The 21831-nt window shown below is 37.0% G+C and overlaps 1 protein-coding gene and 1 pseudogene across 1 annotated transcript; one reads left to right on the top strand and one right to left on the bottom strand.

Moving 5' to 3' along the window:
• The first annotated feature begins 2791 nt into the window (after positions 1-2791).
• On the top strand, positions 2792-15961 carry bace2 (beta-secretase 2). Its single transcript, XM_041995450.1, has 9 exons — positions 2792-3342; positions 7096-7184; positions 8494-8710; positions 10543-10674; positions 11170-11304; positions 11584-11685; positions 12103-12252; positions 12345-12513; positions 14237-15961. Exons 1-9 carry the CDS (start codon positions 3049-3051, stop codon positions 14476-14478), a joined length of 1530 nt encoding a protein of 509 aa, XP_041851384.1. The 5' UTR covers positions 2792-3048; the 3' UTR covers positions 14479-15961.
• A 147-nt stretch (positions 15962-16108) lies between these two features.
• Positions 16109-19961, bottom strand: LOC121645531 (annotated as a pseudogene).
• Between the last annotated feature and the right edge of the window lie 1870 nt (positions 19962-21831).

The raw sequence follows: 21831 nt of genomic DNA, 5'->3' as shown, positions 1-21831 counted from the left end.
TTATACTTTCAGGCCACGGAACCAACTCAGTCGCAAGAATTTAAAAAAAAAAAGAAAAAAGAAAATGAAAGAAAAAAAAACAGGAACTGTGCTTAAATGGGTCATTCACAAGACCAAGTGCATGACAAGCAGTGCAGCAGAAACATGAATTTTTGTCACAGTCTTTACCCACATTATTCAAGTTACCCTAACTATAGTGCTCAACTACAATGAAAGAAGGAAAAACATGTGACTGTGTAACTAGGGACTCATGAGGATATCAGTGTGAGACAGTGTTGTCTCTGTATGAAACACTCAGCATGGAGAAGGCCATGACATTCATCTTGCTTTACCACTGGGATATTTTCCTCTTTCTTTGCATTTTCAGTGTAGCAAATGAGACTGTCTTGGAGATGGAAAACCCGTTTCTAACTTGGAAAATCTTTCCTCTTTACATAGAAATAATCAAAGAGGGTATTTTTCCACGTACTGTAGCATGGACTAAATTGAGCAGATGTTGACTGACAAGCATGAAATGTGAGAAAGCATTGATAGAAAAAATGTAAGTGATTGCAGTGCCTTCAGCAATGCTCAACTTGCTTGGTAAAATAATTAGGCCTTTTTAAAATATAGAGTATTCTAAGAATTTTATAGTATTTAAGAAGTTTGTTATAAACACAACACTGTCAAAAAAAAAAAAGTTTTTGATGGACAGTTTTTTGTTTAGCTTTGTTTTTACTTCATAAGTACAACCCCAATTTTATTGTGAAAAATGTAGTGGTGGTCAGAACAATCCAAATATCTATAATATTGATACCAACGTTGGTATCAATATTGATCAAAATTCATAAAATAACACTGATATGTTAATGTAATGCTTAAAAATCATCAGAATCTTCATAAAAAATGAAGTTATAGTGGTTTTGGTGGATTCTGTTCACTGCTGTGACAAGGCAACTATATGGTCAAAATCTCAATATGGTCCAAAAACTTTTAAAATGGCACTCTAGGTCTGTTTCTGGACACACAATTATAAAAAAATCTACATGGAAGACTTGAAAACTATCACTATTTTTTCATGTGTTAAAGAATCGGTGCATCAATCAACATCTTTGATTTAACATGAAGATTTTCACAGCCATATTAAAACGTATTGGTATATTAGCCCTTTATTTACTTGGTATCGGATCAATACCAAATCTTGCAGTATTGCATACCTCTAGTAAAATGTAAATGAAAACAGAATGCAATTATCAGAAAAATATCATAAATCTATATTTTTGCCAGATGTTAAAAATTAGACAATTTACCATTTTTTGGAAAACATTACCCCATTTTGAATTTGATTACAGAAACACATCTCAAGCTGGAAAAAGATAAAAGAAGCAACTGGAGTTTGGTGGACATTTACCCATTGTTACATCTGCTTTTTGCCTCAAGGCATTACTTATACCCTAACCACTCTCCCTGATTACTCTGCTTCTCTAAAATGCTCTTTATAGATCAAGTCGTGTTACCAGCATATTGCCAATTAACCAAACCAGTTGTCAAATGCTTCTCCAGTTATTCTAGTCTTGGATTGCATGAATTTTTTTATAGTTTGCTGAACCTCTGTTCATGTTTGCCTCTAATAGCCCTTTCACATTGGCAGGGCTGCACCCAGGCGCTGTACCAAACCTAATTTTGAACTGACTGGCATGTTCAGACTGAAAAAGAGTTGATTCAGAACTGAAAAGTTGGGTTTTCAACTGGACCCAAAAAAATAGTTGTTGTTTGCAAACCGTGATATAATCAGTGATCTAAGGTTGGGCTAAAATAAAAACCAAAGAATCAGTAAGCTTAAGAAAGGGAAGATGGAATATTTTAACAGTAAAAAAAAAAAAAGACTATAAGTGACCACAACTGACGAAGAAGCCAACTAAGTATTACCTCCTACCCTTGGGTCTTTCACAAAATAAAAACAGTAATTTTACACCATAGCTACAGAACAAAAGTTGGAAGATGATCCGTGCAATCTACAACTTTGCTTCTGTAAATACTTTAGTGGAGTAAAGTCCTCCCACTTTGATTCTGGTTAAACCAGTATCTATGCAGGCTGGTCCACAAGAAAGCACCAAGATTCTCAGAGTCCAGAACAGTGTGTGTCTGAAAGCAGTGTGAGAAAATCTGCCGCTCTAAGGTGCTCTTTTCATACCTAATCATGTTTGTGAACTTTTGCTACTTAATATAATTAGTTGCAACATGATCCTCATGATACATGATAGATAAACAATTAAATAAATAAATAATTTGCCACTGAAAATGTCTGCACGCAAGTGTAGCAAAAAATGTGAAGCAATATGGACATTTTAACACTCTTAAAAGACTCGACACACGATCCTAATTATTATCAGTCGGCCTGTTTACATCAGTCCAGGATGTGATGGGAGTTGATGACACGCTTGAGTGTCTCAAATCTGTCAGCAGGAGTGCAGGAAGCGGTGAAACCAGCGGAGTCAAAAGTCTGAAAAGGAGATCAACAGTCAGGATATCTTGCCTTCAAAATAAAAGATGGTTGTTATACAAACAAAAGAAAGAAAAGAAAAGCTGTCCCAGGGGAGGAACAAATCCTTTATATTTGACAGAAAGGGCGTTTATTTAATTGTTTAACTTAAAACAAGGCGTGCTGTGTTATAAATGTCACACGGAGGGTACTGTTTAAAGTCACATTACATGTGTTTTTTGAGCAACCAACAGTACGTTTACTTTATTTTGATGGTAAACATAACGGAAGTCGTTTCTTCTATTTCGGGTAGCTTTACGGCAGTTGTAGGAGTGGATGGAGGCGAAGTATCTTGGAGGAAAATTCCAACAATGAGAAGTTTTTATTGTCAGTCATACTCCTTTAGCATGTGAGTATGTGCTGTTTCTCTGTGACGGTTCAACAGCTTCCACGATGACGACCGCAGCAGTAAAGGCGTTCCCATGATGGCCAACCTGAAAACCTGAGAAGCAAACTTTGAACAAGGAGCAGGAGTCTTATCCCAGACTTTCCCTGGTATTACTAACGTTGTAAAAACCGTCACCACCATGGCATACTCGACTTCGGTTTCGATTTGGACATTTGCTTTTAGTTTGTACTTCGGCCTTTCGAAATGTTACTTTTCGATACCACTTAAAATATATCCGGGAAAGTACAATGTATCTACTGCCGTGGATTTGACTCCTCTGCGGTTGTTAGCGTTAAAGTCTGATGGAAACGGCCTCTCTTTGGCCTCTGATCCAACTGGTACAGTGAACTTTCTGGACATGGTCAATAATTTACAAGGGGACTCTGGAAGAGGCTACTACATAGAACTATCAGTTGGCACTCCTGGCCAAAAGGTACTGTATCTTACTGTTTTGCTTAATATAGCTGTTATTTACACAGGTTGTTTAACAAGCATTTGGCTTTAATATACCACTTAAAATTTGTATATTAAATAGTAAATTTACTCACTCTCTTTAAGTGTTGTTATTTGTCACTAATGACATTGCTTTGTGTGAACAAGGTCCAGTCCTTTAAATATGTGATGTGTCTGTTACACTTCAGGAAGAATATTTCTTAAGGTGTGTTCTTAAATACACCTTTAATGTAGGCAATATTTGAATTTACCCACAGAGTAGAGAAAAGAAGAAGTTCTTTGAAGGATAACCCTGTCATATTTATTTATGACCAATCTTATAAAATAAAATCAGTTGTTTAATTGAAGGAACCATTAAGGGTTATTGTAGCTGTAGGGGGTTGCAGCTGTCTTCAAAGCTTGGGGGTCTGTAGGTAGACTAAACTCCCCGCTCACATGCACTCACATGATGCTGCCTGTGAGGACCAGTGTTTCTTTCCAGGCAGCTGACGGGGATTATGAGGCTTTCAGGGAGCAAAGAGCAGCCCAAGAGTTGTACAAAACAGCTCAAACTCTGGTTCAGTAACATGGGCTACATTTTTCTTTCTTTTCTTTTTTTTTTTTTTTTTTGCATATAAATTTTTATGTTAAAATGTTGTATTATTCTGCTTGTAATCTAAAGTGTGTTAAGAGATTCTATTAAAGAGAACTGAATGTGGATGAGTTGGAGTTAAGAATACATGAGGGCTTAAGGGTGGCAGCGATTTGCTATTGTCTTGTAAGTAGATGTGTTTGAAGCAGAGCTTAAACCAAAGGTGAATTATCTCATTAGTAAGGTGACCTGTTGCCCCTGGGCCTCTCAAGTTAAACAGATCAGGGCTTTTAAGACTCCTGGGTGGCGTAGCTCAGTTTCTCAGGCTCACAGAGGCTTATCAGCTCTGCCTGCCATGCCACTGAGGATACCGCAGCAGCGCTTGCCAGAGAACACTTCCTACACTTGAAAACCAGCCCAAAATTGTACTTTTGGAAAAAAGAAAAAAAAAAAGCTGAACATCACCTGCTCTCATAAAACACCACAATTTCAAATGTTGCCAAAAGAAGAGCTGGTTCCCCAAATTTAATGTTTGATTTATACCCAAAGTGACATTTTTATTATTGCAACGTTCCCCAGGATATATGGAGAGCAAGTGGTACTCTAATCAGATTACCAGCAAGCACAGGTGTCATTTAGTATGATCACTCAGTGATGGATGAATATCAACAGATTTAGTTTTGTCATCTCTAGAAATAAACTGAAATAATAATAATCAAATGTTCTATATAGGTTCACTTTTGGTTTAATAAGAGAGACATTGCATCATTACTTAACAAATGTATACTTAAACAGTTTATTGTATAAATAAGTAAATATTTGTATTTTAGTTTTCTGAAATATTATGTTTGAAAAAATTTAACAAAAATGAGATTTTTTTGATGAAGCCAGGCTCAAAGATCTCTTTACATTTTGTTAACATATTAGTGTGAAACGTTTTCATAAGGAGGATTAGGACAACTCTTTTAATCTGTCCTAATCGTGAACGTCATGGTAAAACTTGAAGAATATGTTATGTTTGTAAGTAGTATTTATGTGGAGAGGCTCAGTTTTGGGAAAACTTTAAACTGTACACACACTGAAGAAACACTGACGTAAACATTTTGAGTAAAAGACTGTATAATGCAGCGTTTTTTATGGTGTTAACGTTCAAGTTTTTAGTCTGTTAATGCTGTAGAAGTGAAATATACGCGATGAACCCACATGAAAAGAACTGGAGACTACGTATTCAGTAATGGCTAAGAAATGGATGGGATTATTATGCACAGGATGAAACTGTTCCAGCACCTTTTGATATTCCTCCCCTGAAATACCGGCCATTACACTTCTGTCCTCTGTGCATAATTACAGTGAATCCCCTCACATCAGTTATTCACGCCAGCAGAGCTCAATCCACTTTGGTTCAAATTGGTTATGCGGTGCCAAAATGTCCTGTAATTCAATACTATTGAGTTATACTCTCAATATTATTCTAACTAAATGATGATGTGATTACAGGGGCAAGGTGTTAAATGAGGCACTATTCAAATCAGCCACTAATTGCTGCATCTGTTAATATGTGGCACAGCCAGACTGAGGTGTCGGCTGGAGAGTCTCGCGTCTGCTAATTGGTACAAACAGGTAGCAGATGCACATTGCCACCATGGAGCCGCTGCCAATTAGACGGTGAAAGCTCAACTGCAGGATGCCGCAGCAGGGAAAGAGATTTGCCTGAGGCTCAGGAGCAGAGCTCAGGGACCGTAGACTGGCTACAAAAAGATGGTTGACGTGGGAACAAGGAAGTGCTCTTACTGCCCCATTCTCTCCTTTCAGTTTCCAAGTCTGGCTTGTTTGATTTGTTCAGAACCTTGGTGCCATTTGCAAGGTAGCTGGGGTTGGGGGGTGAAGATGGCATAGTGACAATAGAGGGGCCAGAGCCAACCCAGTGATAGAAGTACAGCCTGACTCTTCACTAATTACATTATTATCATAATTGTTTACTACATCTGATCACGTGGTATTAGCTATAAGGAAGCTATAAGGAAGTATAAGGAAGTATTTCTAAAATTTTTGGTTTACGAGTAGTGTAGCTCTTAGATTTAAGAAGGAAAGCAAGTTATTTTTTAACTTTTTTAACTTGTTGTTGTAATTGTACATTTAAAACTACTTCCTGCTGTTCCAATCTGCCGTATAATGACAGCCAAGGAGTAATGATGATTGAGTGATTGTTGCAGTTAGCTGCTGAGCATACTGAATAAAAACTTAATGAATCCATATACTGCCACGTGACATCATTGAAGAGCCAATTTATAGTTAAGTTTCTGTAGCTGAGCAATCAGGTGGTTGTGTTGCATTAGGTTTATGACCTGCGTCACAGCGAGGAATGCTTTCTAGAGAGTGTCAATATGGCCTCTGCTCAGTTATGGAGGTGACAGAAGTCTGTTGGCTAATTAGTTCCTCCTCGCTGACTTGATGCCTGGAAGTCAGAATTATCTAACTGCTGTTAGCTGGTCCCCACTGTTCATATGACACATACCCAAATGGCTGGAGGGATCATAAAGTCATGTCAGATGCTTAAGGTTGTCATGTTCATCACACAGGTCACACGTTAGAGAGTAATTATCTCAGAGTCTGTGTAGAGTCACTTTTGCTCAGCAGCAGAGATCACAGTAGTTGATGAGATACTGAACTCAAAAAATTACTGCTACTCTGCATTTATATTTAGTTTTTGTTTATTTGCCATTAGAGAAAAACTTGTATTCTTATTTGAGAAGTTCAACATGAATCCTTCATAATAAAATTAAATGCATTTAATAGAGATTTTAAAATAAATATGTTATGAACATTGTCTTTTTATGCCTGTATCCAGAAACATGGATAAAATGTGATAATTAAATAATACATTTGAAATATACTCAAGACAAGTTAAAGAAACAGAGGTTTGGAGTTGCACAATTTGCACAATAAAATGAAATCTTGTGTACTTTACTGACACTCTGAGCAGATGTTTTAATCTCTTCTCCTTTACCAAACTTTTATGTCTTGTTTTCCTGTTTGACCTCAAAGTCTTGGTCATTCCTGGGATTTTGCTGTTATTGATTACAGTATGAAGTTGTGTACATTAGGTTGGGTGACATAACTGAAAGCAAACTCTTCCTTGTTTTTTTTTTTCTTTTTTTTCAGCTGAACATCCTGGTAGACACAGGCAGCAGTAACTTTGCTGTGGCTGCGGCTCCCCACCCTTTCATTACTCACTACTTCAACACTGAACTGTAAGTGACTGGAACACTTTGTGTAATACTATCTACAGCCAGGTGAAAAAATAACTTACAAATTCAAAGGTGCTGCATCTTAGTAAAAACAAAAAATAAACCAAAATACAGAAGCAGGTTGAAAAATTACATACACCCTCACTGCTTACAGAGGAATTAAGAGAGTAAACAACGGCCAAGTGCTGCTGATCAAATAAACTTGAGTAGTTGATCCTCAGCAAGTGTGAACACCTCTCCTAAGAGCAGAGGTTTTGGCAGTTTTCTGGTCTGCTGTGTTCAGGTGTGTGTTCACATAATACCAAGGAGGAAACACATTATCAGTGATCTGATAGATGTCCCAAGACCAAACCATGTAATGCAAAAAACAAATATACAAGGGCTATAATTCAGACTATAAAGGCCATCTAAACCAGAGATGCTTAAGTCCAGTCCTCCAGAACTACTATCTTGCAGCTTTGAGATGCATCCCTTCTCCAACACACCTGAGTCAAATGGCTGAATTCCTCATGCACATGTCATTCAGCTCTGCAGAGGCCTGATAATGAGCCATTCATTTCATTCAGGTGTGCTGGATAGTAGCTAACACATGCTAACTGTGCCTGGAAAATGAGCCACATGCTGCTGCTGTCCTTTGTTTAAACTCCATGAAAAGATAAGAAAAAAACAATGATGGTTGGCCCCCATAATGGCAAGCATCTGTTATTGGTCTTGGCTTGATGGAGGCTGTTGCTTTTCTTTTTCAGTCTTCTGGTAATCCAAGTTTGACCAGTTATACGAGCAAGAGTTTTGGGGAGAAAACTTGGTGTGTTAATCTGATTTTCATAGTCAGATAACAGCCATTATCTGATTAAGCATATCACATTTTGTTGTTTACATCTGAATAAAGAAAAACAATTGAACACCAGACAAGCAGTAAGATTTTTGGTGTGCATGTATATGGGATCGTAGTATGTGTTGTCATCAATCTTAGGTTGTGTTTAACTCATTTTAAGATCTTTTAATGTACAGATTATTTTTCATGATGTCCTGATATGTAAAAAGTTTGAATGGAAAACTTTTTTAAATGACTACTATAAAATGCTACATTTAATGTTTTTGAGTATGTTCGGTTTGGTGGTAATGAATTAAGTTTGGTGTTGAAATGTATCAAATATTATCTTTTCTCATAAGTTGCTCTGTAACTGACCAAGTTTGTTGTAAAATATTTCCCTTTATACCTTGTCTTTAATGTGGGCTTTTTTTTATTTAAAGCTAATTGTAATAAACATATGTATGTGACTGTTCACACTTTCTTTTACCAATATTTTAGCTCCAGTACATACCAATCAGCTGGTCGCTCTGTAGCTGTCAGGTACACACAAGGCAACTGGGAAGGTGAGCTGGGCATCGACAAGGTGTCCATCCCCAAGGGCCCAAACGGCACCATCATCATTAGCATTGCTGCCATCCTGTCATCTGAGGGCTTCTTCCTCCCTGGGATCAACTGGCAGGGCATCCTGGGACTGGCCTATCCTATGCTGGCACGGGTGAGACAGATGTTCTTACAATTTAATCCATTAAGAGCTTTAAAATAGTCATAAATGGAATAAACGATGACTCAAGCATGCAAAAGGGGATGTACCTACATTATTTATTTACCTGAGGAGTTTAATTTGATTATCATAATCTAATTTCCTGATTCCCATTAAAAAAGAAATCAAATGCTATATGTAGTGGAAATTGAAATATATTGCATTGGATAGATCGAAGTTATCTCTGTCTTATCACTTGTACTTACTGGTTTCTGCTTTTATCGTTTTTGTTGCAGAATTGTCCATAAGTCACATTTGCATTTTGCTTAAATGACACAAAACATGCATAAAATAGAATAAAGGACTTATTTTAACTGTCTTATAACACTTTAGGTGTGATGAGGCGGGGGTCATGCATTTTATTTGCCCAGTTGGCACACTTTTTCACGTGTTTAGTGATGTTGTTTGTCATCTGAATGTATTTTATTGTAGTGTTGCCTACTTATGTTTTTTTCTTTTAATGAACAGGCCTGACTGCATATGAATTGCTCTTTGAGATCAATAAAGTGTCTAGATCTAAAAATATTTGCAGTTGAAGAAGGGAAAATCATAGTGAACGGTAGGAAAATGTATAGTTAACTTGATACCTTTTGTCTGCTGAATCTTGTAGTACCGCAAAGCGTCATGCTACTGCCCTTTTTTCTTTTCTTTTCAGTCTGAGATTTTATTTTAATTTGGTTATTGACATTTCAAGTGACAACAGAAAAGCTTAATCTTTGTAATCTTAACTTTACTAATCTTTCATTTTCAGAAGCCAAGGGTTTGCAGCCTTTCTTGGTGTTTTGCTTTAAAGACTCACCATAAAGTACTTTTGTTGTTTATAATTTATAATGTATAATTATCTTTTCTCATTGCCTCTGAATATATTCTTAATGAATCCAAGTCTATTATGAGGAGACATTGAAGAGCATCCTATACACGTGTACATGAAATGTTAAGGTGCAGTTCTCAGTATCAGTAGTCACTGGCTTGATCATTTTAGTCTTAATGGGGATAAAATGACGTAAGTGCAGAGTGGTACAAAGGGGTCTTTCATTCTGTGCTGACTACAGCAACCTTTAGGATCAAATACCAGCGATTGAAGAGCAGATATGCTCACACTGACCACTTTGTGTTGTTGGTGCCTCCTGAGAGATTAGGTTCAACTTGCCTGAGGACAGTTTGTCATGCATGACATGATAACATAGCACTGACATGAAGAACTTTCTGAGAAAAACGAGAGAGAACATCCTTTAGTCAAGGAGCACAGCACTGTATTTCACCTATGAACTCAGTTCATGCACACACTGGTAACTATGGTCACAACTTAGTGTTTTGTTTCATTTTTCAATTCAAAAGTAAAAAAGTGTGTTTCTTTTGAAAAATATATTTAAAAAATAAAGCTATTTTAGATTGTATTGTAATAAAAACTGTAAGAAGCTGATACTGTCGTTAACTGTCTGTTTGTAGCAAATAACTTCACATGCTTCCCATGTTTAAAGTGCAATGTCCAGCTATCTAGAGCCCCAGAAATAGACGTTCTTCTCTCTATGGTTTTCTTTTTCCTTTTTATTAACATTATATTTATATATTTCAGTTCATGGAATTACATAGAGCATGTTTTAACATGGTCATGCTATAAATATTGTGTTCCTGAACCTATGCTTGAAGCTATTGGTTTATTATATTGTCATTAAGACTATGCACCTTTTTTTTTAATTAACCAGCCAAAAGTAAAAGCTGAAAATCCAAAGTTTAACTCCATCAATTGAAGTCAATGCTTATCCCCCTCTCTATTTCCTCATCAGCCTGATTCATCTGTGGAGCCCTTCTTCAACTCTGTGGTGAAACAGCTGGGAATTCCCGATATCTTTTCCCTCCAGATGTGCGGGGCTGGACTCTCAGCCAGCAGCACAGTCGATCCTCCGGGTGGAAGCCTTGTGAGTAATCAGGATGGCTAGATGAGTTAGATAACATTAACAGGTCATATTCTATTTCATTTCAGAATAATCCCCCTTTTTATTTGGTGTAAGATCTCATCTTCGAACTTTTTACCATTTCCAAGAGTTTTGTCTCCACTTTTTTAACATAGACAGCAGCAGTAAATCTGAACCACTATAACATTATTGAGCAATTTCCCTTCACACGATATCAACAGCCACTAGATCAGAGTATCCCAATGCAATTTCAAAACATAATAGCTGATATCCTCCCTGTAGCTGTATTTTCCCCTTGGAAACCCAATCTGGTTAGAGAGGAGCTAATTAAGCTAAGATAGTATATGACCTTGAAGCCTCCCTCACCACATCTCCATCATGTGACCCAGCGATGCAGACAAATGGATTAGATGGCAGGGTGCTTGTGTGTGTTTCCATAATGTGAGCAGAGAGATAAATCTTTCCAATATTGAACTCTTTTTCCTGTTTCTTTTGTAGATAATGGGTGGGGCTGAGCCAACTCTGTATCGGGGGTCAGTGTGGTACACCCCTATAATAGAAGAATGGTATTACCAAGTGGAGGTTTTAAAACTGGAGGTTGGAGACCAGAATCTGAATCTGGACTGCAAAGAGGTAAACCTCAAACTCTTTTTGATTGCCTGAACCCCACTTTGCCCTGTAATGAGGCTCTTAAATACTAGCAAACCTGTATCTTTCAGAGTTAAATACATGCGAAGTGGAAATTATTTCTAAGATGGTTGTGTCAAGGTTAAAACACATACTTCAAGATCTGGTTTTTCTACTTGTGAAAGAATTTCCTCATTTTATATTCTGTTTGTTGTAGGTCTTCCTACATAGAAGCCTGTTGAACTAAGAAAAAACTCACTGCTCCCTACTTTCTTTGTCTGTCAGTATAACACAGATAAAGCTATAGTTGACAGTGGAACGACACTCCTGCGACTTCCCGTCAATGTCTTCAATGCAGTGGTAGACGCCATCACAAGCAGCTCTCTGGTACACTGCCTTCTCTTCACACACAGTGATGAAATGTGTTGTCAGAGCAAAGACATGCATAATAGACTAATACATACTCAGTATTCAAGGACATAGTAGAATTAGGTAAAATAATTCAGGGTTTTTCTGCTACAAAGGTATATTTGAATGCTCCATGCCTTTACTATTTACTATTCTGCTTTACACATTTTTTTTTTATTTTCTTTTGGAGCCACACTCAGGGTTAATTTGAACATTTTTCAGTTAATGTATCCACATCCTTGCAGAAGAATCCCAAGTGGCACAATGAAAGAAAACATCAAAACATGTTTTGGTGCTGTACTAACCTTCTGTTTTTTTGCTTTTTTATCTTTCTGTCTGACTGTGTTCTTTTCTCTTTATTTGTCTCCATCTTCCTCCTTGTTCTCTTTGATTTAGATTCAAGATTTTTCTTCAGGGTTCTGGGATGGTACCAAGCTCGCATGCTGGATGAAGGGGGAGACCCCTTGGCGCTTTTTCCCCAAACTGTCCATTTACCTAAGAGCCACCAACACCAGCCAGTCCTTCCGCATTACCATCCTTCCTCAGGTAGCTGGGCACACAAAAACATGTCATGTCTCCTGAGTTTCTCTATCAACATTAGATACACTGACAGGTCCTGAAATTCTGTCATTTTGCAGTTGTACATCCAGCCAGTCATAGATGTGGATGGGACGTTGGACTGTTTCCGTTTTGGGGTGTCCTCTTCAGCCAATGGCCTGGTGATTGGGGCTACTGTTATGGAAGGCTTCTATGTGGTGTTTGATCGTGCTCAAAGGAGACTGGGCTTCGCACTCAGCAGCTGTGCAGGTGAGGGTTCAAACAGGACATGCAGTGTTGATAACACCATTACAACAAATCTGCCTTTATGCCTATGATTAGTACCACCACTGTATTCACTGGAAATCAGGCCTCTTAATATGAGAAGTTGATTTTACCCAATAAATTCACTGCAGATTGTAGAACAATATGCAGTAAGAAATAAATGTAATTATATTAATAGTTTAGCATATCTCAATTTACTGTACTATATTTATTGTGTATGTCTCTATGATAGACTGAGCTTTATAATCAACAGCATAAAAGCCTTTTTTTAACACTCCAAACATATTGACCAAAATTTATCAGAATCATTCACTGCAAACAGGTACAATCATAGCAGGAAGACGTTGAAACTATACAGTAATTAGGTGTTTTCAAATGTGGTTTCATTTCTGAAGAAAATTGGTAACATGACAATAAAAAACTTCAAACTGCAGTGAATGCTGCTTATGATGCTCATTAAAAAATTAGAAAATTAATTTTTTTTTACTTGTCCTGTCCAGCATGGTAGCTGGTTGGAAGTTGGAAGTCTATATATTTTTAATTATCGCTTTGGGACATTAAGATTCAAGAATTCTGCTACCCTGATATGGAGTTTAATTGGTTAATGATATATATAATTTTTTTTCACATATAATAGATTTAAGCTGGTGGTGTTCTAAAAATTTAGTGTCTCTAATTCCGTATCATGAAGTGAATAATCGAAGACTTAGTTAAATTTACAAATTCCCACTATGATGTTAATGTTTAAAAACACTTCTGTGGTTTTATGGCTGAGCTGATGAATGGCAGGTCAGAGATGACTAGATCCTCACACAATGCTTGCTCTACATCTATGGTTCATCCAGAACGCTGGGATTTAGCCATTTGGAGATATATTGCAGCATGTTAGCTAAGAAATATTGATTAAAGTTGAGTAGGTCCAATCCATCTCTGTCTTAAGTCTGTTGTTAGTGATACATTAATGTTTTTCCAAAGAAATTTGGATATATGCGAATCTAGTGACTTAAACCAACTGGGGAATGGTTTCGTGGGTATCACTGAAAACAGATAGTTGACTTTAGGTAGACATGTGATGTTAAACAAAGTGGAAAAATTCCTGCACAGAAGTCCTTTGTGTTTCTGCATTTCTTGATAACTTATTGCCAAAAAAAAAAAAAAAAAAACTTCAATGAGATGCATCATTTGATAAAACCAATGAACAGCTTGGCAGAAGTTTCTGTCAGCCCTTCATTAACCAGCAAAAGTTGATCCTCATAAAATCTTGAGACGCCCTATAGACAAAGGAAAAATGTGTGCAGATAAGAGCCTGGGCAAGTCTACCCGCTCTCATCAAAGTACAAAGATTACTTTTATTCTGTATTAAGCAAACACACTTGAAGCAGATGTAGGCTTAAGGCAAAGGATGCAGGCTTGTGACAGGAAGGTTGCCAGCTCTCTGAGCAGACTGCTGAAATCCAGAAAAATTCCACTGATGAGCTAAAATGACTGATTATGATGCTCACTTGTCTTTCTAATTACCCTTGAATTTTAGGATTAGAGGCTTTAAAGTTTTTAACATAGATGATGTACAGGTTTGTATGAACATGTTTAAGGTTCATATTAACTTTTCATTGTTAATGAATTGGCTGTATTCGTATTTATGTGCATGACTCATTATTGTGGACTCCAGCATTCAGGAGTGAGGACTCTGTCTTTTTTTTCAATACAGTGAAGGGTGAAGTGGCTCTGTCAGAGATCGCTGGACCTTTTTCAGCCGCTGATGTGGCGGCTGACTGCTCCAGCGGGATGCTCAAGGAGCCTCTTCTGTGGGTGATCTCCTACACCCTAATGGCAGTCTGTGCAGTGGTCCTCGTCATCCTGTTGCTCCTGCTGCTCTTGCCCTGCAGACGTAGAGACCACTTTGGAGAGATCACAGACGAGTCCTCACTGGTGCGGCACCGCATCAAGTGACTGAGAGTAAAAGGACGGGCGAGCACCGTGAACGGGCCGAGGGACAGCGAGCAGAGCCAGTCCACACCTGTGGAGAAAGGGGTGGGGGTCGGCCTGCGTCACCCGGCAGTGCTCAGCTCTGATTCTTTGACTGATTTTAGACTGCACTCATCAGCTTGGCGCGTGGAGGTAGAAACACAGACAGATCAACTGCCCCTTAAAGGGAAATTCCACCCCCAAAACACTTCCTCCAGCAACTGTTAAGAGTTGAATGCTTGTTCCAGTTTCTTCCTTGTTTGTGTAAATGGAACAATGTAAATGCTTTCATACAGGGAAAGACATTCACATCTGAAGAGAGTGCAATTTTCTCACTGAGCATAGCTGTTATAGGACATAATGTCCTCAAGCTTTTTGGTTATGTGTTTCTTCTCTACCTGCCACAACTATGAGTACTTTAAAAGACCACTCTAATCAAGCTCAGGCTTATTCTCTTTAGGCTTGTGAAAAGGTAATCTGTGAAATGGTGATCGCTAACAAAAAGTCAACCAAACAAAGAAAAACAATTCCTTTAATACACTGCCATCACACCAGCAATGAATGTTATTACATGAACAAAGACAAGTGGATGGGAGCATTACGTATTATATAAAATTAAATGCCATGGAACATTATAAAATGTGCCTTTTGAGAGCTAAAAAAATCAGATCTGAAAACAGATCTTTTTAGGGTTGTGTGTCCACTTTGTGTCAAACTGTTGGACCTTCTTGTAGTATGAAGTTCCAGTGTTCCATAGGGCCAAATTAATATGTGCTTGCATTGACGTTGAGGGGTAAAGCTGCTCTAATAACCACTGTTAATATTAAAAATTTAAGAAGTTATACACGTTTACGCCTGTAGTGCCTTCCAAGAGAATTGGAAACACTGTATAAGCAGGTTAAGACTTAATCTGCTTAATTGCACTTTGTTGATCAAGTGTAATATAAAACAACAGATCAATATTTCTCAGTCTTTTTATGCAATTTGTTGTATCAGTGTAATTTAGCTAAATATGTAAACATTCAGCTTTTTATTTAAATTTCTTTAAATGTTATAGTGTTACATTTACATCTTTACCTTTATGTTTAATATTATTTAGAAACTGAACATCTTATACAAAACAAACACTGACGTGGAAGGATCTTAAACTGATAAGTTAAAAACACATTCCTCCTTTGGGTATTTCTAGAATAATTAGATATTTAAATAAAGGTGACTGGATATCATTTATATTTGACATAAATGGTAGCTTCAGGTATAAGATTATTTAAATATGTCACATTAAAGACTTCTGCACTGCGACTGTAGAACACAGAGTGAAACTCTAATTCCAATTTTTCCCAAAATTTGAAGTTGTATATTTTATTTAAAAGTACATTTAAATATTTGAATGTTCACCTATTTATGTGTGGGATTTCTTTCTGTGCCAAAATTGTACTTTTGCTGTAAATAAAAACAAACGTGACAAATCAAAGACTGAATATTTTAATTAATAAATATTTGAAGACTCAGTGCAACAAACCTTAAGTTAATAGTTCTAACATTACTGCTAGTTACATTTTCAATCGTTTATATATATATATATATATATATATATAAATATATGTTAACTAACTAACTGAATACAAAAAGCAACATTGTGCAGGTTAATAAGAGAATATAGAAAGCATACATTGATCATCTCTGGTCCAGTGATCGGGCATCTTCGTGCTTCTAGAAATACAAATATAACTTGAGCGGTTTGCTCTCATGGAGTAAATAACTTTTAATATTTAAAACTAGCCTTTTTTCTGTCATGTAAACAATGAGTGTCAGATCAACATCAGTCATTACTGATCTGATTAGAACAATTACAACTAGAACAAGTGAGCTGATTACTGATCGATGGATTGTCAAGTCAACTGATTACAACTTTCATTTTAGAGTCAGCTCATCACAGTGAGCAAAATGTACTTATTCCTAACCAACCAAGGCAAAGGAGAACGCAGACAATGTAGATAATCGCATTCAGCATAATTTAAATCTTGTAACACAACTGCTTTGATTCACAAACACTTCACTGTATGAGTTATTATATCTGCTCAGTAAAACCTCTTATTAAATCAGATTCTTAAAGTTACTTGTTCATATGTCATGAAAGATCACAGTGTAAAATTTAATTGAATTTAAAAAAACACTTTTTTTTTTGTTACTAGTTCTGTTTTTATGATCTGAGCATTCGTGGAATCACAAAAGTTTTATATGGGTTATAACTGATTTGACAGGTTTTACCTTCATCTGATGGAAGATCCAGTCCAGGTAGTGTGTCATGTTGCCATAAACACCTGGTTTATTCTGTCCACTGCAGTGTTCTGCCCTTATACTGTCACCTATGAGCCACCAGAGTCCATCCCTCAGGGACACCAGAGGGCCGCCGCTGTCAGACTGAGACAGAGTTCAGGACAAATATAGTAGATAGTGGTTAACTACAAACTGTAGCCCATCAAGGGCTCTACACTGGCTATGAGGGGCAATACAAATACTCTGATAGTTATTCATTCAGTTTAAGAAGCATCTAATATCTTTTAGGGATTTCTAAGGTCAGTGAAAAGACACAATGACTTAAATAGTGTGATATAGTCAGCTGCCTCCACTGGACTTGGACTTAACATTCATTGTTTACTTGACTGTATAAGTGGTTTGTTATTGATCACAAAAATGTGCTTATTTAAAACTGCTGGCATGCACAGAACATAGTGTAGGTCTTGTCTGACTGTGCCTCAAAGCAAGTTACATAAGAGCATGAAAATGCTTTAAATTTTTTCATGAACAGAAATGGATCTGTTTGTGAAAGAAAAACCAAACACCCATTCATCTGAGTGCATTGTTTTACCGGATCAGTTGATCCTATTGATACAGATTCAACAGATACACAAACAGCTCTTAAAAGCAGTGGACCCATGTGCTGACTCTTTAACTGTACACCTCTAATACACAGCTGTGCAACTAATTAGTAAAATATTTTTAATGTCATTATGAAATACAAATTACTTCTTTATTAGTTGATTTTTGCATTTAAGTATAATTTTCACTCAAAAAAAACAACAAAAAAAAAAAAAACAACTGTCTTACATAACACTTTGTGGTTCCTGCCTCTTTCTCTCTGGCACAGAGCAAATCCTGTGATATCTTTTCATTGTAAGCCATGGAGCTGTTGCACTCTGCAGAGTCTATAAGAGAAACCTGAGCCTCCATCAGGTATAAAGAGCCAGAGTCTGCCAAAGACACACAACAAAAATCACCACATCAACAGTCTATTCCCAAACTGGACATTGGTATTTGTCTTTTATAAAATTTTGTATAGTTTAAGTTTCAAAATCAATGAGAATAGAGTCTTGGTGCCACCTAGTGGTGATTAAAAAATACAGACAAGTGAAAAATAATACTTACATTACATGCACACATATGCCTCATAATATCCACCAATGAAGTAACACTAGATTTATTTACACCATATAATAAGAATCATTACTTCTATTTTTGTGGGAGCGAACTGTGTCATCCAGCATTTCTCAGGAACAGAGATGTTTATACCAGGATTCGGGAGGCACACAGGTCCAATTTTACTGGAGGCTACCAAAGAGAAGTAAATTGTGACAAGTCCAATATTTCAAAATAGAAAAAGAAACAGAAAGAAAAATGCTGCTACTACTTCTAATCTTCCACCAGTGGACATCCCAGCAAGTTCAGCCCAAGGTTGGACTGTGCAGAGCTCAGAGAAACTGCCAAAAAACTAAAAAACACACTATATATATATATATATATATATATATATATATATAGTTACAACATTACAACATCATTACAACGCACCTGTACAATGCAATGTCACCACGCTGTTGTTAGGACATGAATTGCTAAGAAAGAAAGAGAAACTAAATAAAAAGCATGAACTCAGTTTAATATTTATTTAGCTGCAGGATATCCTCTGACCTTTCCAGCTCACTGACCTGATGCCAAGCTGCTGCAGAATGGATGTTTGGGGGGTTGGCATCAGACTTCACTAAGAAGAATCCATCATTAGAGTCAGTCCTCTGTTGGCCTGATTTAAAATATGTGTTCCTGTCAAAAAGATTCAAGGGAAAATTACAACTTCATTTAAAACTTTTATCCCTTATTCAACTAAAGTAGTTTCAGTTTTGAATAAAGTACCTGCTGTACCCGATGTCCTAGCAGCTCATTCTTCCCTGTTCGTCGCGCCAGCGGTGAGAACAAACAGTCCTCCAGTCTTTGGTTGGAGTCGAGTGGATCTGGAGCAGGAAACTGGAGCCATGGAGCCTCACTGCACAAACACCAGGCAAATGGTGACAGTGTTTTATTAAGGGTGGAAAATAGATTAAGAAGTTATAATAAACACAGAATGATTCAGGTTTGAAATCACAAAAATGTCATGAAAGCTGTGGAGTAAACTAATTAAATGGAAGTAAAATTCTTGTGGAAGTGGTTGTAAAGGTGAACGGAACTTAAGTGGGTTTCATTGTGCACTTTTTACCACAGTTAGCTTCATCCTGGCCTGCAGGACAGTCCTTCCCCCTGTCACATCACTGGGATTCCCACACACAGCCTCCATCGCCACATTTCATCCCGTGCACACAGGGTGAGGAATCTGAAAGACGTGACAGAACCAAGGGGGGAAAAAAAAGGAGAAAGCTTGTTTAAGCATATTAATTTTATAAAGATTGTACTACTTATATGTTCAATAGTTGATATAAATCCTGAACTCACAGCAGTAAGCGAGAAGGATCCCCATCAGCAGCAAGAGGAGCAGCAGGGAGATTAAGCAACCACCACAAACTTCTCACATCTCAGTTTAACATCTGACAGAACAAAACACTACGTGGAAGACCCTCTACTTTCTTTTCTCCTTCAGTTTTTTTTTTCAGAACTATAACTTAATGCACATTTTAGGTTTTCCCTCAGTTAACAGAACAATTCTAACTCAAACTTGTTGAGTTTCTTCATTTGAACGGCTCCCTTCTAATCTTATCAACATTTCTATTGTTTCAAAGTCAGGGATTTGATTTGACCACTAAACCATGAGATTTTACTTTCATTTGGTAGAATTACTTGTATTTCTTTCAGTCAGAATACTGCTGTCAGTTATGTAAAATCATTTTGTCCCACAACCAACAAAATAGACCCAAACCATAACACTGTCACCACCGTGTTTTACAGATGGAAGAAGGTTTTTATACAGGAATTGGGTGTCCTTTATCCCCCATCAACCCTCTATATGATCTTTAACTAAGCAGTGGTTTTTCTCCTCTCCGCCCTGCCATGATCACCATTAGTTATTTAAAATCCTGGATCCTGAACTCTCCATCAAGCACCATGCACCTCCATTGCTTGAACACGTCTCAGTGATGTTAAATTTCCTCCATCTGTACACATTCATTCTGACTATTGAAGGGTTTGGACTCACCCGTCATGAGTTCTAATTATTTACACAAATCCTTCTAACCTGTTCTAATCAAATGGCCAGCTCTCAAACTGCGGTCCTCAGAAAGCCCTTGTTTGGACCTTGATGCATATTTCACCACTGACTGATGAGAGGGTCCTGTTTGTTCTTTAAATAAACTTCTGGCTGATTTATAACACCTGATTTTAATTTTGTCTTCGTATTCACTGCTAATCCCAGATTCACAAACTTTTTCCACACAATGATATAGTACTGTGTCATTTCCTTCTACAAATAAATAACCAAGTATCAAATTGTATTGAGTCTTTTTTATTTATTTATTTTTTCTACACCACTTATTCCACTTCAGGATCACGGGGAAGCTGGAGCCTATCCCAGCAATTAGCAGGCACGAGGCAGGGTACACCCTGGACAAGTCGTCGGTCCATCGCAGGGCCTGTGTTGAAATCTTCTTTTTAAAATCTACTTTAAGGATATTTTGCAAATATCTGATGTTGTTTTAAATCATACTGATGCAGAAACAGAAACTTCTGAATGGTTTACAAATGTTCAAGCACAACTCTCTGTGGGCAGTAAATTATAAGGTACAAAATGGCTGTTCACAATATAAAAATTCAAATTACAAAAGAATTTGATCCTCATTTCAAATTACACATTATTATAAGATTGAAATAAAATATTGTTTCATGGTGAACATTCTGTGGTTTAACATCCAATCAGCTCGGAGGGGAAGTTTTCATCTCGTCAGTGCTGGAGGTGAAATAAGGACCTGAGTCCGGATACTGTTGGTAAAGCATTTAGCATGATAAAATCTTTAGATTAGGTCATTTTTCTCCCTAATTTTTATTATTATTAATACTAAAACATAAATATATGAATGAGGCAGCATTTCAAATATTAAATTTCATTCACTTATATTTATCAAATTTTTATATTTTAAACATTTGTATTAAATTACAGACACTACAGTTTTGACTGAAGATTTTTAGTGTAAACAATCAGAGAACTTACCGGATTGGTGATCATTTTTTGCTTAACCATGAAACGATGCAGCTAAAACAATGCCCTCCTGGGATAATTCAAACATCAATCTCACAGCCAAATATTCTGCTCAACATCAGAGTCTGACACTGAATTAGAATAAAAACTCTACAGAGATTGTGACCTCTAGCATCTCCTCTCTGTCCAGCTCTGCATTCTCACTCCACAAAGATCAAATAAAGGCGTTTGTACGAACATCTGAGAGACCACTCCTACACTTCACACAGCGTCTTTTAAGTTTCTCCACTCTGCACACAAGCATGAAAAGAGCTGTTAGCTATTATCAGATGTGTGGTAAATGAGAACCATTACAATGAGTGAGCATGGAAAGGTACAACACCACAAGATGCACACAGACAATCAGTTCTGGAGTCGTTAAGTAATGAGAAACGGCAGAGAGCAATTTTTATTTACTAAGTAAATCTGCAATGACCTACTATTTTGTTTTTATTTCCATAATGCATCAAATATCCTCAGGCGATGGAAGGTCTGGACTTTTCTTTCCTGGAGCTGTTTTTTATGAGCTGAATGTGGTTAGATGCTCCAGCATGTTCCTTTTAAACCTGAACAAAAACCACCATCAGCTTGGATTCACATTCACTATATTGTTTCAATAAGCATTCATTTTTTTTTTTTGCCTAGATCTTGATGAAGCAGTTTTATACATGCCACTTGTACCCCCACACCATCATGGATGCCGACTTTAGCAATGCCCAACTTCTGATATATCCCATTTTTGTATTAAATGTGAATCAAAAAGTCGAGTTTAAATTATTTGCAAATCACTGAGCTCTGTTTCTTGTTACTTTTTAACAGAAACAGTTTGGTGACAATGTTAT

The sequence above is a fragment of the Melanotaenia boesemani genome, chromosome 9 (assembly GCF_017639745.1).
Source record: "Melanotaenia boesemani isolate fMelBoe1 chromosome 9, fMelBoe1.pri, whole genome shotgun sequence".
Lineage (NCBI taxonomy): Eukaryota > Metazoa > Chordata > Actinopteri > Atheriniformes > Melanotaeniidae > Melanotaenia > Melanotaenia boesemani.
This window is presented reverse-complemented; position numbering and strand designations above follow the sequence as displayed.